This window comes from Pipistrellus kuhlii, unplaced genomic scaffold (assembly GCF_014108245.1).
Source record: "Pipistrellus kuhlii isolate mPipKuh1 unplaced genomic scaffold, mPipKuh1.p scaffold_m20_p_2, whole genome shotgun sequence".
Classification (NCBI taxonomy): Eukaryota; Metazoa; Chordata; class Mammalia; order Chiroptera; family Vespertilionidae; genus Pipistrellus; species Pipistrellus kuhlii.
Window position 1 is genome coordinate 23,960,281 of NW_023425515.1, and position 18,478 is coordinate 23,978,758.

At 35.8% G+C, this 18,478-nt stretch overlaps 1 protein-coding gene across 2 annotated transcripts in view; it reads right to left on the bottom strand.

Moving 5' to 3' along the window:
* PDCD10 (programmed cell death 10) overlaps window positions 1-18,478 on the bottom strand; it is a 46,678-nt gene that overhangs the window by 20,645 nt on the left and 7,555 nt on the right. For both annotated transcript variants that reach the window (XM_045583656.1, XM_036444031.2), the window contains exon 2: window positions 5,677-5,890. In XM_045583656.1, coding sequence (XP_045439612.1) covers window positions 5,677-5,772 — 96 coding nt within the window. In that variant the 5' untranslated portion in view covers window positions 5,773-5,890. The remainder of the gene's footprint in view (window positions 1-5,676; window positions 5,891-18,478) is intronic.

Sequence of the window (18,478 nt, forward strand, 5' to 3'; positions counted from 1 at the left end):
CAAGTAGTAGAAAACAACGGCAACTATATTGTTGGTTAAATTTTGTTGTATTGTTTAAATAAATTCGATTTAAAAAAAAATATATTAGAAAACGACATTAATTATTACTAGACCTAATATTATATACCCACATATCTTGTAATAAACCCACTAGGCTTAATACCTATCTGATATCCACATTCCCCAGGGAGTTCCAGGCATATAGGCACTATAGATATTCTAATCAAACTTATTTTCTCATAAATTTATCTAAATTGTTCTGTAATCTATAATTTCAGCTTATAATACTCAGTAAGATAAATTTTTCTTTTAAAAATATATTATTTTTTTACAGAGAGATAGGGAAAGGGATAGAGTTAAAAACATCAATGAGAGAGAGAAACATCGATCAGCTGCCTCCTGAACACTCCCTACTGGGTATGTGCCCACAACCAAGGTACATGCCCCTGACAAGAATCAAACCTGGGACCCTGGAGTGCACAGGCCGACGCTCTATTCACTGAGCCAAACCAGTTAGGGCAAGATATGTTTTTCTTTTCCTTATTAAAAGTGCTTCCATTTTAGGCCTCTCACTTGAGATATATGATTTCATAATAAAATCATGTTTATCTTACTAGTACCTTTCATGACAATATCAGGTTCTAATAATCTAACAGCTTTCATTTACTCAGGACTTATTATACAGCATATTTTTATAGAGTATCTCTAATCCTCACAATAAATATGGAACTAGTTATCATCATCTCTGTTTTATAAAAGAAACTCAGTTTGCATCAATTTATGCAAATATTAAAAAGCTAGTAGAGAAAGGATTCACACTGCGTCTGGCTCCAAATCCCATGCATAAGACTAATACTACCCTGCCTCCTTATACTCACTCTCTCCAGAGGGGAGTCTACCCTACCACTGAATTTCTTCAGCTACTTAAGAGCCAACAAACTCCTGAGTTTCTACCATGTGTAAGGGAGACAGTGTGAGAGAGTCACATCAATTGGTTGCCTCCCACACAAGGGTCCAGGGATGGAACCTGCAACTCAGGTACATACTTTTGACCAGAAATTAAACTTGAGACCCTTCAATTTGGGGGCTGACACTCTAACCACCGAGCAAGCCTGGCCAGGGTAAGAAATATTTTTTAGTCTCATTTTATATGTAAAAAAAACTAAGACAAAATTATATAACCTAATAAGTGACAGAGAAGCAATTCAAATGGAAATATTAACTATGATTACCTCTGGATGGTGGTATTGTAGGGGAAACTCATGCCTTCACTGTGAAAAAGTATGTTTATTATGCTCAAAATTTGGGATTTTTTTTTCACTAGGAAAAAATAAAAAGGACAGATAAAGCTGGAGAAGTATTCTCAGATTCATTTCCTTATTGATAAATTAAGAGTTGTACCATATATGCTGCTGAGAGTTAGCAGAAATAGTTGATTTGGATTCTTCTGAATAGAATAATACTAATTAATTATCATGAGTGCCGTTTTAAGTGTGTGTGTGTGTGTTTTCTTTTTGTTTGTTTTTTTAATAAACAAAAGTATAAAACTTTGACTGTCTAAAATTCACCTTTGGTTGCAAAGTTGTTATTTCTGTCTCAAAATACCTACTTCATACAGTATATTGCACCTTGAAACAATTCCTCCAAAAGTCATGGGAAAATAAGACACGTGGTATATCCTTTCCTCGAATGAATAAATGAAGAATACAACTCTCTTTCTCTATATATACAAAAAATTAGTGGAAAAAAAAAGTACCTGAAAACCTGTTCTTACACTTGGCATTGGGCTTTTATAAACTCATTCCATAATGCAAACAGGAGACCTATTTCACAGTACATTTACAACACATGCAATTCACTTGGACTCTGAACTCTGCAGCTGCTGATTAAACAAGCCCACTCTTTCAGCTGTCCTAGCATAACTTCATTAAGTTTAGCAAGCGTCAAGCTCCCAGAATTCCATAAATAATTTTGCCTTGTGAGCTAGAGCTACCAAAATTTCCTCAGATGCAAGGATGTACTACTGTCTAAAAATCTGTTCTACATGACTGGGAGACCCATAATGGTTATTATTATGGATGTAATGTTATGGTGAGAATGCATAAGCTTTTTCACTCTTATATTACACTAGAGGCCTGGTGTGCACGGGTAGAGTCCCTAGGCCTGGCTGGCAATCAGGGCTGATCCGGGCTTTCCAGCTGCTGGCTGGGTCTGACCTTTATTCTGCAACGCCCCTGGTGGTCCGTGCACATCATAGCAAGTCATGGGTCTCCCGACAGAACTCCAGTGGGGACAATCTACATATTAGGTTTTTATAAATATATAGATTGCAGACAAAGTTAGTGATTCATTTACCTTCAAAGTGGTTCGGTGGTACTACTTTCTACATGATTAACTTGAAAACCACTTTATCTTTAAATCTGCATACTACAGACAATGCCAAACTATTTTCCCAATTAGTAGATTTATAGAAAAATCCTCCTTTGAACTATAAATATCAATGAACTGATTAGGCATCTTATTTAAGATATTACATTAATATACTGGAATGTCAGAGAATAATGCTAGTTTTTTAGTCTTTTTAAACAAAAACTTCACATTTGAAGGTGCACTAATCATTTGATTCCATTCCTATATCAAGCCCACGATTTCATCTGTCAAAGAGGAAACCTATTAATACTAATATTCCTAAAAGCTTATTCATTCTGTATTCTCTTTTTAAAATACATGACAGAAATAATTGTTTAAAAAAGTTTGATACCATGTTTGATCAATAAATTCAATTTGAGAATTAGACCCTGAGAATTTGATGTAGTTATCTCTCAGTCTTCCACTTCTAGCCATTTCATTTTAAAATTTTACTTCTAACAATTAGTTCTTGAACCAACTATGAATCATTTGGCAACACGTTCTAATTCTGGGCCCATTAACCTACATTTGTTTTTAGATCTCATCTGGAGAGAATCACTGCCTTTATTTCTGAAAGAGATTTACTAGTCCATTCACAGCCATTTATTTTTCTTTCAAGTTAATTTTCCTTATACCAAATAAATTAGGAAAGCTGTATTAATCCCAACAGAGCATTTCACCAGAATGCTACATCCTATACAACTATTTTCCAAAGTCAAGACAAACAAAATCCACTTTCCTTATGTAAAAAATATCACACAAATTGTTAGGAAAAAAAGCTTTTCTGATTCCTCTTCATTAACTCAAGGATCAAATGGAAGCTCAGAAATGTAATGGCCTCCTGTCAAGAAAAGACTCAAAGTAACCAGATAAATATAGAATATTCTCCCAGAACAACTTGACCCAATAGCCACTGAGTTAGCTATAGAGTTAGACTACAGACATGAAAAGAGGGAGCACCTCTGCAGAAACTATCATGATGGTTCTTAAAGTACCTGAGAAGTCCAAACACTAATCATCAAGATAGATTACTCACCAGCTTTCAGGGACTGTCTCCATACTTCTCACCTCGTACAAGGATCATTAAATAATTTATTTGCTTAAGCATCTGTATTCCCTAAGATTCTTATAAAGAAACCTTATTTTTCCCTCTACATTTCCAGACTCTATCAGAACACTTAACAAATAAACGGTTGGCATTTAGTGAATATTTACTAAACAGAAGGGAAACACTTGCTTCTAACAATAATCTAGCCTTGCAATGAATGGGTAAAGTATTAAAACAAATGGTGGAATTAATTACTAGAGTGTCTGCTAAAGCTGCCGGAGATAGGTGTAACCAGCACTAAAAGAGGGCCTCAGAAGCTAGCATGGTTGCAGTGTAATAGAGACAGGTTTTCCAAAAGATGCCTCCTATTTGCTTCCTCCTTAATAACAAACTTCTTAATTTCCCAACCTCTTTTGCAGCTAGGCGTGGTCATAATATTATATTTTTGCCAATAGATGTAAATGAAAGTCTTGTATAGGACATTCAAAAGGTTCTTAAGAAAGCAGAATGAGTTGAAAGTCTCTCTCTCTCTCTCTCTCTCTCACACACACACACACACACTCCTGATCTTTTTTTTTTTTTTTTTTTTTTTTTTTTCCCCCTTTCCAGGAAGTTTCAGCAGCATCCCACATGCTGAAGTGACCTTGATAATGGAAGGCCAACGGGACAAAAGATAGGAACCTGAGTTTCAGGTGATACTGTGCCATAATACTCACCCTAGTCCACTTACCTCTAGACTTTTTTATGTAAGAGAAATAAATTTTACCGAAGCAATTGTTTTGCATTTTCTCCTTTGGCCACTGAGTCTAACACTATTTAGGAGACAGTGTTTGAAGTTCAAAATATTTGTCTGAAATAGAAACTAAACTAAGTCTAGATTTCAAGTTGAAGAGGATGAACCACTCTCTATTGACCCCAAGACATTAGATCATAAAATAGATCAAATACATTCATTATGAATAAACCTAATAATGTAGGAGAAATGGTTTTAAACCTCACGATCTTACTCTAATATAATTATTTTACAAAAAGAGATGAACGATTATTGGAAATGGTAAGGGCTTCCAGGTTGTAGTAGCAACAATAAGGTTAATGGTATCAATAGCTTTATAATTAATTAGATTAATAAAACAGAGGGGGGGAAGCACCCACCAACCCACAACTAATTAAGTAGATAAAAAGCCTAAAGCCACAAAATTCGGAGTCCTAGATTTTAGTCATAGGTAATTTCAGGAAAATAATTTCATATATCAGGACCTCAGGTCACCATTAAAAGGCAGTGAGTGATTAGATTATAGTACTTAAGAAACCTGCACAGTTCTAGAATTCTCTACACACTTTAACATAGTAAATATTTATTTAAAAGAAAAGCCAAAATGTATTAAGTTCTAGAACAGTGTTTTTCAACCTTTTTTGGGCAAAGGCACACTTGTTTCATGAAAAAAATCACGAGGCACACCACCATTAGAAAATGTTAAAAAATTTAACTCTGTGCCTATATTGACTATATATAAAGTAATTCTCTTGAATAGGAATCAAATAAACACAAAGAAAGTATTTTATAATTACTTTATTATGAAATATTAAGTAAACAAAATAGTGAAAAATTATAAAATTCTTGTCTTGTCTGCACCTACGGCACACTAGGCAACATCTCGCGGCACACTACAGTGGTTGAAAAACGCTGTTCTAGAATATCTAAAATAAAAAAAAACTACATCTTCTCTAAATACAAAGCACTGTTGTATTTCATTTATTGGTAAAAATGTTTGTGGCTACTGACTGTAACTCATTAGGATAGCTTGTGCCTACTCCTCTAACATGTGCTTGTCCCCAACTCTTCAGCTTCCTAACCCTTCCATACCCCTTTCAGATCTTAGCATGTCTCTTCTTCAGTGAGGCTTACCCTGACTTCCAAAGCAGGCCCTACCTAATTTTCTTAACTTCATAGCAATTACCACAATTTTTCATTTATCTAATTATTTGTATTCTTTTAGTTAATGTCTCTCTCTCTCCAACTACAGTGAAACTTCTAGAGGGGGAACAATGTATCTGGGAATCTCACCCCACTATTTTATGTCCAGTCCTGGCATGATACCTAACACATAGATGGAATTCATTTATATAAGTATTTGTTATATGAAGGAACAAATAAATGGGTAAATGAAATAGACATTAAGGAATTGCAGAGATCCTATGAGAAAATATTACTGATTTACCTCATTAAACACAGGATACATGACTGCATAGAGAGGCATAGAAACCATGGAAGTGGTCTCAGCTTCATTCTTCATCTCTTCCATTGTCATCCTCATTCAAAAGCCAACTACAGTAGAAAAAGCAGTGCTAAAATGCAGAGGAATCTTCATTCACCGCAGAATTTCTTCTCTCTTTTTTTGTGATAAAATAATAGGTCACAAAACATATATTGACCTGGTTAAAGGGAAGAAAGAACAGTAAGTTACTACATTAAGAGGAGACAACAAATACCAGCAATTTTCTTTTCCAAAGTTGAGTCCTTATCTTATGAAAATCAAAATTGTTAATACATCTTACTTATAAAGGCAGCCCTAGTCAGTATCACATCTGTTTCCCTTCTCAGATTCAAGAATTGCCCTTTCTTAACAGTTAATACTCCACAAAGCAGTGTTGCATGATCACACTCATCTTGAACTCAGAAAGAACTCGTTATGAAGCACCATGGATTAATGATTTATCTAACTCCATCATATGCAATCTAGGAAAAAGTATCAAAATGCATAATTTATAGCATTTACAAGGAATATCTATACCAATAAAAGGGTGATATGCTAATTAGGGTGGATGTCCTTCTGGACAAAGCTGCAGTGGCTACCCAAGGCTCAGGCAGTGGTGTGGATGGCAGCTGCAGCTGCCAGGCTGGCCCGAGGCTTAGGCAAGCTGTGGTGGCTGCGAGGGCAGAAGCTCAGGCAGCCACAGCAGCCAGCAGTGGCAGAAGCCGAGATGTGATGGGGATATTGCCTTTCCCTGATAGGCCAGTTGCCTCCTACAAGCCTGGGGAGCGGGACTAAGCCATCAATAGGACATCCACTAAGGGCTCACAGACTGTGAGAGGGGGCAAGCTGGGCTGAGGAAACGCCCTCCCTCCCAGTGCATGACTTTTCATGTACTGGGCCTCTAGTCCTATATATAATAATAAAAGGCTAACATGCAAATCGACCGACTAGCAGAACAACCGGTCACTATGATGCACACCAACCAAAAGAGGCAGACGCTCAACCCAGGAGCTGCCCCCTGGTAGTCAGTGCGCTCCCACATGGGGAGCAATGCTCAGCCAGAAGCTGGGCTCAAGGAACTTGGACATCACCCAAGGGTTCCTGGACTGTGAGAGGACACAGGCCAGACTGAGGTCCCCACCTCCACCCAAGTGCATGAATTTCATGCACCAGGCCTCTAGTACATTTATAACTATGAAATATACAGTATATTAAGTATGTATGGAATACAAGAAAAGAATAAAGAATTACAGTGTGTAACATTTTCATTAAATGCCTTTTGCTAATTGTTCACTGATTTTGTCATTTAAAAATAAGAATAAAATCATAAGTACCAAATAACTTAAGGCAAATCTTAAATCTAGAAAACTGCTACCAAATGTGGTCCATTTGAGGAAAAAATGTTACTTAATTCTGCCAGTGGTACTTTTTGAACCTAAAACAAGAAATCCACAGACACTGGTAGTCTGAAATTAAAATAGCACAATTCAATAATATAAGAGAAATTTTACCTTGAGGAGTTAAGGAAATGTGTTGCTTTTTAAGAGAAAGCAACTACATTTATTCCCCTTGCAAGGATAAAAAATAAGCCTAATTATAAGGTGGAAGTGTAACAGTAGAGATTTAGCTATATATATAGTTACAAAACAATCAATGTGAATAATTTCTACCTTTTTCAAAGCATTCTCAGATTATAAAACATTTCCACATGCATTTAATCCTTATAACTTATTTACAGTAATTGTCATTCTAATTTTCATTCTAATGAAAAAGAAGGCTCGGGGATAATAATTTGCCCAAGATCACAATATGGAGGCCCAACACTGAATCCCAGTACTTAGAATCCAGATCTGATACTCCCACATCATAAAATCAAGTCTGAAGTGGAAACAAAGAACCTGAGTTCATCCACCCAAGAAAATACCCAGAAATAGAAGTTATTTATTTACTGAATAAATATATGTTTAGCACCTACCACTTACAAGATGCAGTGGGAGATGAATAAGATATCCTAATTATTAAGAATTTACCTGGGCCAGACTTTGAAAGGACTAAGCAGTTTGAAGGGTATTATCAAAGGCCTGGAGTACTTATAGCTTCAAAATTCTCCAATAATCCATCCCATTTGAAAACTGTTTACTATCCTTCCATATCCTAACCAGTGAAGGGGAACTCAACACCTACTTGAACAATCTGATTCCATTTCTAGTAGTTCTAAACATAGACAATTTGTCCAATTTCTGAGCTGACATATGGTCCCTGACTTCACAGAACAACAAAACAAGGCCAATTCCTAAATTTTATTCTAGGGCAAGAGAAAAATCATTACCTGATCAGATCATTGATTTAAGTAGATTGCTTGATCATAGTATTAAAAATAGAATAGAGGAACAGAAACTGAAGGCAGGAAAAACATGTATCTTTACAAGAGATCAAAAACCTGAATAATAAGAGGAAGTAGGTAAATATTAGTTGTGGCCCTACTGTTCCTATTTACCTACCTAATAGGCCCCTTGGTATCATACTTTCCCACTTATAAATAAATTGTGAATACTTTTTTATAATAAACTTGGAACAAAGCATAGGGGCTAAAATACAGAGAAACTGGTCAAAATGAAGATAGGTACAGTATGCACAGTTTAACCGTAAAAGAAGGCACATATACTGTATCAATGAAAAAAGCAAGTAAGAAATAGCAGGATAAGGTCAACAGAACCTGGGAAGTCATCTCACTGGGTGACAGAAAAAAAAAAAAAATCATTCCCTTACTTAATAAATATTTATTCATTACCTACACAGCATTAGGCCTGGTACTAGACAGAAACCAGTAAACAAGGCTAGACATTCTCTGGCTTCATGCAACTTATACTAAGGGAGGGAAGAGAAAATGAACAGTTGTGAGTAGGACATAGGGGAGAAGTCAGAATGCTATACTGCTGTGGGAAAAAGGGATGAGAGAACCAGCATCACAAAAACCAGGTGTTTCAAATATTCCCAAGCATGGACAACAAGTTTTAAAAAAACTTATTTGGTTTCTTGGCGAGGTCACGAATAACACTCAAAGAGTAGTATCATCCTGCAAGGGCCAATATAGTGAGAGAAGTCTACAAGAATCTCAGTAAAAAGGAGGTAAAACACTAAAGGAGATTCAACAGAATCACTTTTGTCTTTTACTCTTTCAAACACATGAGCCTGTCCCTGCATATACTAGGTGTACCAGTTAATAATGGTGGATTTTGTAATCAAAGAAAACATGATAATTTCAAGAGAAACATCAAAAGTACTTTATTCAAAGTAATGTCCATCACTAGCTACATCTTTCCCCCATCTTTCAGGTAATTTGTGCATACCATCCCAATAGAACTTTTCTTGTTTTGAGGCAAACCATTCAGAGACCCAATTTTCCACTTCTTCATACGTTTTGAAGTGGTGCTCAGAAAAGTATGTGTGCCATCGATTGGAACAAGTGGTAATCTGAAGGAGCAAAGTCTGGTGAATACAGCAGGTGGATTAATACTTTCCAGGCAAGATCTTTTAACATGTCTTTAACTGATTTTGAAGTGTATAGTGGTGCATCATCCTGAAGCAAAATAACTTTGCTGTGTCTTCTAGCACATTCTGGTTGTTTCACGATCAAAGTGTGGTTCAAATTGATTATTTGCTCATTATTTGTTGTCGGTAGCAATCGGTATTAACCGTTTCACCTAGTTATAGAAGCTCATAATACACCACACCTTCCCGATCCCACCAAATGCAGAACATTGACTTTTTTCACAAGCGATTGGGTCTTGCAGTCGATGTTGATGGTTGGTCCGGATCAATCCATGATTTTGTGCGTTTGCAATTCTCAAAATAAATCCACTTTTCATCACCAGTCACAATTTGATGCAAAAAAAGACTTTATTTCGTGCCATTGAAGCAACATTTTACTGATGATATTTTGGTTTTCCATTTGTCTTTTGTTCAGTTAATGTGGCACCCATTTTCCTTTCTTTAAAATCTTTCCCATTGCTTGTAAACAATCAGAAATTGCTGAACAAAGTTTAATCTTTCTATAAGTTGTTTTTGAGTTTGAAACGCATCTTCATCCAATAATGCTTGTCCTTGCTGGTCTTCAAACTTTTTCAGTTGACTGAGACATTCATTGTCTTTCATGTTAAAATCATCAATTTTAAAGCATTTAAACCAGCTTTTTCACATATCTTGAGATGCAGCATATTCACCACAAGCTTCCCGAAGTATACAACTTTTTCTTCAAAATAATGAATTAAAACTTCCAGCAAATGCTTTTTTTGGCAACAAAATTCAACACTTTTAAGTGTAAAAATATCTGTTAACACCTTCCAAAAATTTGACATATGAAGTTTTGAAGCTTGCTGTCAATACGACAAAATAGCATACATATCAAATCGCATATATATCAATATATGTAACTCCATCTATCGAAAAAAAATCCACATTATTAACTGGTACAGATATAAGGAGATGCAGAAAGTGTTCACTTTTATGATTCAAATGAATTATATATTTTCTTTAATTTTACAGTACTGCCTACTACTATTTGTCATAAAAAAAGACAGTAACATTGCAACACCATTCTGGGCTAAATAGTTGGCTGGCTCACAACACACTTAATCACCTTTTAATATTGTTCCTGTGGATTAATTTACAACTTTTCAGAACACATATTTACAAATTAGGACCACTCATGGGTTCATTAGTGTTAACCTGAGATTAAAAACCACCAATTCCAGTGCACTCTCCTTCCTTGGAGCATGCCTTAGCCTTTCCCCTCTTCCTCTTCTTCCCCAACATGCATGAATCTCCTACACTTTATAGAGAATCCATGAGGCTTTAGACCAGGGCAGCAATGGAGAGCAGCAGTCTGTCCCAGGCAAATCTCCTGAACCTGTCTCAAGCCCCCCTTCTCTTTGACTGCTTAGTGAGCCAAAGCAGCCCAGCCTAGGCTCATTTTCACCCAGTCCCTCTTCTACTATCCTTGATCCTTTCCTGTTTCACTGTCCACAGCTTTAATAAATGTCCCCCCAAATTCAAAACAAACAAAAACAAACCACCAAGTTCCATCAAGGCTTATTAAACTGTTCTGCTAATTTTAGTTTAAGATAAAATATGTTGTCATACCTTTTATAGGTTTCTTCATTTAAAATGGAGAACCTGCAATCACTCCCAGCAGAAAAAGATCTTTCTACCTAAAGAGCAAGGGTCAGCTGAACCTAGGAAGGGCTGAGGCCCTGTCCCTCTGAGAAGGTTCCTTCCTTTCAGCATGGGTGTGGCCAATCAGGCAGCACATTATCAGCCCTTTAAGAGATACTGGTTCTAGAGTGAGTACTGATTATGCATGTATATAGTCCACTGACTAAAGATTACTAACCCTAAATCACAAATCTGGAGACCTTAAAAAGTCGCCTCCTCCCCCCTTTAGTTCAAAAAAATGACTTACCCATGCGTAAAATTTCTAAATATATATACACACACACACACACACACACACACACACACACACACATATGACTGAAAGGCAGAACAAACAGAATGACTTGTCAACCAGTTGCTATGTTGTGCACTGACCACCAGGGGGAAGGGGCTCAACATAGGAGCTGTCCCCAGTGGTCAGTGCGCTCCCACAGTGGGAGTGCCACTTGGCTCACCGGGATGTGTGGCTGCTCCCGCAGCAGCAACAGCAGCTGGGCTGACCAGGATGAGCAGCACTCCTAATGGGTCAATCCCCTCAGGCCATGTCCCCCACCAGTGCACAAATTCGTGCACTGGACCTCTAGTAATAAATAAATATTAATGTGGATATGATGACAATACAGCAAGTGCCATTTATTTCCCATTTCAAATGTGTTGCTTTGGGGTATAAGTTTTCATTTCAAAGTAAGATTTGTTTCCTGAGTAGTTAGTATCCACAACATTTAAAAAATAAAAATAAAAAAGAAACATAACTATAGATACTAATTATTTAGGAATCAAGGTATACTTTTCAACAAACTTTTCTTCAAAAACAGCTTTTGTGACGTGGAAATATCAAAACAATTAGAATTTGGCAACCTATTTAAATTTTCCTCTCATTTCCTTGAATGTTCAAAATAGCACTGCAAATTTCTAACATAAGGTGAATCAGTTTTAAACACCTCGCTGGGCTTGAAACACTATTTGTTTGGAATGGCCAAAAATAGGTTCTTGGGCCATTCCAATGCTAAACTCTAGTGCTAGGAGTTTCTGCCCTACCCAACCAACAGGAGCTTGTTCACTTCAAGAACTATAGTTGGGTATATCTCAAGTCTTAGAATCAGCATTTCCTGAAACAACCTCCCTTCACTTCATCTGGGGGCATGAGATAACTCTAGAGCCAAAGATATATTTACTTACAAATAAAAAGAGTAGACAAAGGGAAATCTTTGGTACTGATGTATGCAGTTTCGTGGGTGAAAAGAAGCTTCCTAAGTAAATTTGACACTTAAAATGTTTCTAGGCAGGTCCATTTGTCTTGTTTTTCTCTATAGTCAAAGCCAGTTCTCAGTCCTCTTACTGTTCCTAAATTCTTATAATTCCTTTAATTTCCCTCCCTAAAGAGAGAAGTGTTATTTATTTTGGTTGAATCTTCAACCTGCCCATGAACATGTAGCTAAAAGATGTTTACTCATTCTAGCAGTAAATAGAATCCATGTGTTTGTTACCCATTTATAAGTTTTTCTTTTTCCCATTAGAGACATTAGAATCAGCATAGCAAGTATATAGTAGGCCATTAATAAATGTTTATTGAATGAATAAATTAATGAGATAAGAGATGGGCAATTTATAACCTGAATCAGCCTTGTTAGTACTTCTCAAATTATTAAGCCTAGCAAAGCAAAAACACAGAAATCTAATTAATTCTATTAATAAAGTCTGGACCCAGTCATATTTACCAGTTTGTACTTCTAGCTATCATCCCAAGCTCTTCCTACTACACTAAGCTAAGAGAATTTAAGTACCATATAACTGCAAATAAAGTCAGAATTCTAATAGAAATTTGCATGAATAAAACTAAAGAGAAATAAAAGTCAGAGATTATAAATTCTCATGTCTCATTTTTATTAGGGCTGCTAGAATATTTTTTAGATCCTGGGGAAACACCTAGTGTATAATTTAATAGTTCACAAAATTCTCAAAATGCAAGCATTTCCAACATTAAACTTAATTTACACATAAGCAAAATCCGAAAAGTTATCTCAATTTTAGCACAAAGCAAACTTTCTCTATGGGAAAGGATGCAAGTGATACAGTTCCTAAATGTTGGGTGACCTAAGCTATCACTATCATGTCAGTGCCTACTAAAAACCAACACTTCTCAATGAGAATGTCCAACAAAAGGTCCAGGAAGCTGTATATTTAGCAGACAGTCCAGATGACTCTTGTGAACAGAATAGGCTGGAAACTAATAGAATAGAATGAACTATGGCTGGAGTCAAGAGAACCTAGCTGCTAAAGTCAATCTCAGAGACACAGGTAAAATTAAGTTTAACAAACCACCTGAGACAGGGTTTTTAGGTTCCAACTTTGTCAAATTTCACTTGATCACTGACCTTATTTCATCAGAAACAGAAATGGGGTAAAATTATATCATCTCAAGGCCTTGAACTCTAAAATTCAGTGATAAAAATATTTTATTATGTACTGATATCTACTCTAGGTTCAAAAGTAATCTCATGGGAAAAAATTTTTTAATGAAAAATATCTCATCAGATCATAAAAACTATTATATAAATTCTAGTAAGGAAAGCCTTCTCAATAGTTGACTATCAGCTAATAGGTTTCAATTAGCTGACAACCCCTTATTTCTTCTTAAGCACCTGGCATCAAGAATCATACCCACCAGGCTCCTAGATAAACTGAATTTATTCCAAGACTGTGTAGCTCAGTCTGGCCATTTCACATGGCTGGAAAGGTGAGCATATGATATCATAATCTACCTTTTAGGGCCTTCTCATGTCAAAATGTTATAGTCACTTCCAAACAAGTAACTAAAGGGCTAGAGGAGGAAGCTAGAAATAGGGAGGTAGAAGAATAAAGTAGGTAGAAAATCCTATTCAGACCAAAATGAGCTTATAGATTTCAAGATATATATATATATATATATATATATATATATATATATATATATATATATATGTATCTACGTCTCTCTTCTTCCTTTGCAAATTATATATTTTATAATTTAAGGTCTTCTATTCTACAGTTTTCTTTTTAAATAGGTAATAGGAAACTCAACCTTCCTGAACATGTAATAATGTCAATTTAACACTTATTGAATTTTGCATTTAGAGACATATGGAAACAATCTGTTATTAATGGTAAATGTAATATGTGACACTTTGCCACTGTGTTTGTTTATATATACCAAACTTTTTTTTAGGCTACTTTCAAATATCAAAGCGATAATTTGTGCAGAGAGATATGGGAAAAGAGCATAAGAATTAATATCTGAAAGCAAGAGTTCACATACTGGTACTGTCAATCATAAACCATCATGTCTCTCTGATCAAGTCACTTAATCTCTTTATGGTTTAGTTTCTTCTACAATATGAATGAAAATTGAGCTGTATACTTGAAAGGGATGCAGTTAGAATAAAAAATGAAGTCATTTTTGAATCAAACCATAAAGCCTCTATATTAAATATTTTATTTTACTAAGTTACTAAGCACTGTATTTTTGCTTTTTTGTTGTTGTTAATCTTCACCAGAATATATTTTTCCGCTGATTTTTAGAGAGAGTGGAAGAGAGAGGGAAAGACCGAAACATCAATATGAGATAAATACATCAATTGGTTGCCTCCTGCACGAGCTCTGACGAGGGCCCAGGCCAGAGTGGACCCTGCAACCGAGGCACGTGCCCTTGCCTGGAAGGGAAGCTGGGTCCCTTTGGTCAACAGGCCCAAACTCTATCCAATGAGCCAAAGGGCTAGGGCTATTTTTGCATTTTTAATATATTTTTTTATTTTATTGATTTTTTACAGAGAGGAAGGGAGAGAGAGAGCTGGAAACGTCGATGAGAGAGAAACATGGACCAGCTGCCTCCTGCATGCCCCCTACTGGGGATGTGCCCACAACCAAGGTACATGCCCCTCACCGGAATCGAACCTGGGACCTTTCAGTCCGCAAACCGATGCTCTACCACTGAGCCAAACCGGTTTAGGCTATTTTTGCATTTTTAAATAGCCATTCAAAGTAAGTACACATTCCACACAAAATTACCACCTCATTAGAAGGAATATGCTACTCAATCAAAATTTTAAAGGTGCCCTCACTATTATGCCACAATTTTTGAGTATCAGATACCATTAACTTGTTGAAGGATTCCAGCTTTACTGCTTTTTAAAACAAGATAAAAAAAATTTAATTAATTAAAAAAATATATATATATAATCTTCAACATCTCTTACTGAAAGTCAGATCTCCCCCACAATCATCTAACCAAGGGATCAAGGACTCATAAAAGCCACATAAATAGGATAAGTGATTTTAAATCTCTTTAAAACAGCAGAAGGTTTGTTTGTTCCTTTGTTTTACAAACCAAATAGTTTATCAAACTCTATATATAAAACACTAAAGCTGTTCATTCATCCAATGTATTAGGTAAACTATAGTTTACCAGCCCCTCTCTCTTAGGCTCTCTTAAACATCCTTTCTCCACAATTTGAAAAACACTACTCTAGGATAATCAGTCCAGAAGCATTACAAAGAAATCATTTTTAAAAACAAAGGTGAATGGACCCAGTAGAAAGGATAAGGGCTGGCAAAAGATATTTGAACCAGAGTTTCCCATAACTCAGTTTCAGATCTCCAAATTTACCCTTACTCTTGTCACATGCTTATACATTGAAGAAACTTACTTGTTAAAACCTTAAAAATCTTAAAGCAAAGACAGCCATTATATATTATCTAGTCCAATCTTCAAATTTCACAATTTAGAAATAGAAGTCCACAAATATTCACATTAAGAAACAAAATATAATGGTGACAGATATTTTAAACAATATATAGCCTGTTATACAAAGGACATGTTAGTCTGCTAAACTGAACTATTTCTAGACTAATCTGTCCTGCCCTGTGTCATCCATGGGTCAATCAATTATAGTTAAGAAACCCAGAGTCCATGCAGAATGTCTGGAGAACAAAGCCAGTGGGAATGTGCCCTGATTCAAAGTCAGTTTAGGATACTCAGCCATACAAGTTTGCGGATTTTCAATTTAGTACTACAGAGACCTGATTCACTCACCTTAAAAGTTAAATGTGTCATGCAGTGTGGCCTTACAATATGTGGCCTTACATATTGAGGGGTACTCGTTCTTAATACAGAAATAAACAAGAAGTAATTAAGTTTTTCTATTCAGATGGACAATATAGAGAAGTAGATGCTTGAAACAAAGACCTGAGTTTGAATTTTTGCTTAGCTGGGTCAAATAATTTGTTATTTAATCTTTCTAAATTCAATGAGAAATTAGAAATACTGATTGAAGTTCTCACCTCACAGGGTTACTGGGAGTACTAAATGCACATAAAGCACTTAACACATTGGCTAATAAACAATAAGCATTCAATTACTGATATTTTATCCAAAATTCTAAGAACCTGTCATGGCATCAGGATTGGAAATAGGAAGAGGCAAAGCAGATGCCTCGAGCACTGACTTGCATGACATAATGCCTCCTTAAATTTTGGACCCTAGGCCCCAATGTGCCTCATCCGAGCCCTGCCCCTAGATAGCACACACAATGATAGCAAAATACTGATATCACAGTATCACAAAGGCCACAGGATTACAATACACACCTTTAAAACCTCCTCCTACCCCCCATTTGCCAAGACAGGGGTATAAATAAATTATTGTGTCACCAAAAAGTTACATATCATCCAAAACAATTTATATAGTTCTGGAATACTTAAAATAATTTAGTCATCAACTGCATTTTAACACAATTTGCTAAGCCCATGTTGAAATTACTTTTTATTCTTTTAATGTGCATACATCAACTTAATAAAGACAGTTGGGGCCCAGAAACAGACTGAGTAACTGAGTGAAAATCTAGATGTGATCAAGGACCTTGAAATAATTCATAAAAGATAACCTATACAGGATAATAAAAAGTTGACAACAATAGAATCAAATAATTCCTTACCTCTGAATTAGCTAATAGGAAATGTGAACAACAACAAAAAAAACCATTGGCTTCTAAAGTATTTCTGTACAACTAGGTCAGAGGAAAGAACACACATCTCTTTAATTATGACAAGTCTCAATTATATTTCCTATTCAGTGCCTAAAGTTTTGTTAAAAACCAGGTTTGAACAAAATTTAAACAGAAACACTTGTTGGAGGATGGGAAATAAATGGGTCCCCTCGAATAGATCTATCTTTTGCCCACAAAGTTCTTAATCTAGTTAGTGACTCATGAATCAAATAATGCCTAACTGAATAGTTATTAAGTATTTAATTGAGATACATCTTTCTATTTCCTTTTAATTATTGTAGTATGTGTGATCTCCTGTTTAAATTTCTCCAATACAATCCCCAAACTATCCTTTAAAATCCCTTAGAAATTTGACTCAATTTAAGCAGTCATACCTGTCCTATGTTCTCTGCTGGAAAGTACAATCTATGGAGACTATTCTGTTCTGCATCACTTACAATCCTTGATATCTACTAGTTAACTTAATGACTCCTAATTGCCTAAGGTTCTTTATGCAATGCACATTTTATTTACCTTACCTTACAAAACTTATTTGCACCAAAATATTGCCAGGAGACCCTCCAATGTTGACAAATTTCCTAGCTGCAGGTTCTATCTTGATAATGACATTTAACATTACCTTTAGCTTCTAAATGATCTCAAATACAAATGCTATTAGTCACAAGAAGAAATAAGGATGAGAATTGTATCTATTTAGGTTTTATACACAATTCCTCACATAACCTTCACTTGCAAAACTGTAATTCATGGTTAATGAAGCACACCAATATTAAAGTGGGAACTCGGAAATCTCTCAAGTTTTTACAATATTGTCAAAATGCTAATTTTGTTTTAGATAAAGGCATCCCAAAAGTATGTGATTTCTGCATAAAAGCCCACAGCATTATTCAAAATCCTTTGGAATTGAGAAAGCCTTTCAAAAATCTGAACTGGTATAAGGAGCAGGATAGTCTATAGAAGCCAGGTCTGACTCATTTGCCATTCCTAACTGTCTTTTATAGCAACCTTATGTAAGTCTATGAAAGTAGCAGGGTGTGACATTCTAAGGTTCGGCCATTCCTTAATTCCTCAGGATCTCCAGTTCATCCTGAAGGCAGGATAAAGCAGAGAAGGCTGTTTCAGTGCCAGAAACCAAATGGTAAGTTAGAAAAATTATCACTGTTCCCCTTGCTTAACAGCTCTAACCCAAAATTATCAAATGAAATGATGAATGTGAAAGTACTTAATATGTCAGAAAGGATGTGAAGGGAATCAAGAGGTAAAAAAACAAAACAAAACAAAAATCTGAAAAAAAATATAAATCAGAAAGGCTAAATGTCCACATAATGGTCTTTACATCCCCTTCCCTGTCTACCCACTGTATTATACATGTACTAAAGCAAAGTTTTACTCTGCACAGTCAAAGTCAGCAACAGTGTTAACTGGAGATGCGGTGATGAAAAGTCAGCCACAGTCCATGCCCTTGAGGGTGTGCAGTCTTGCAAGGAAAAGAGAAATTAACAAAAATAAGA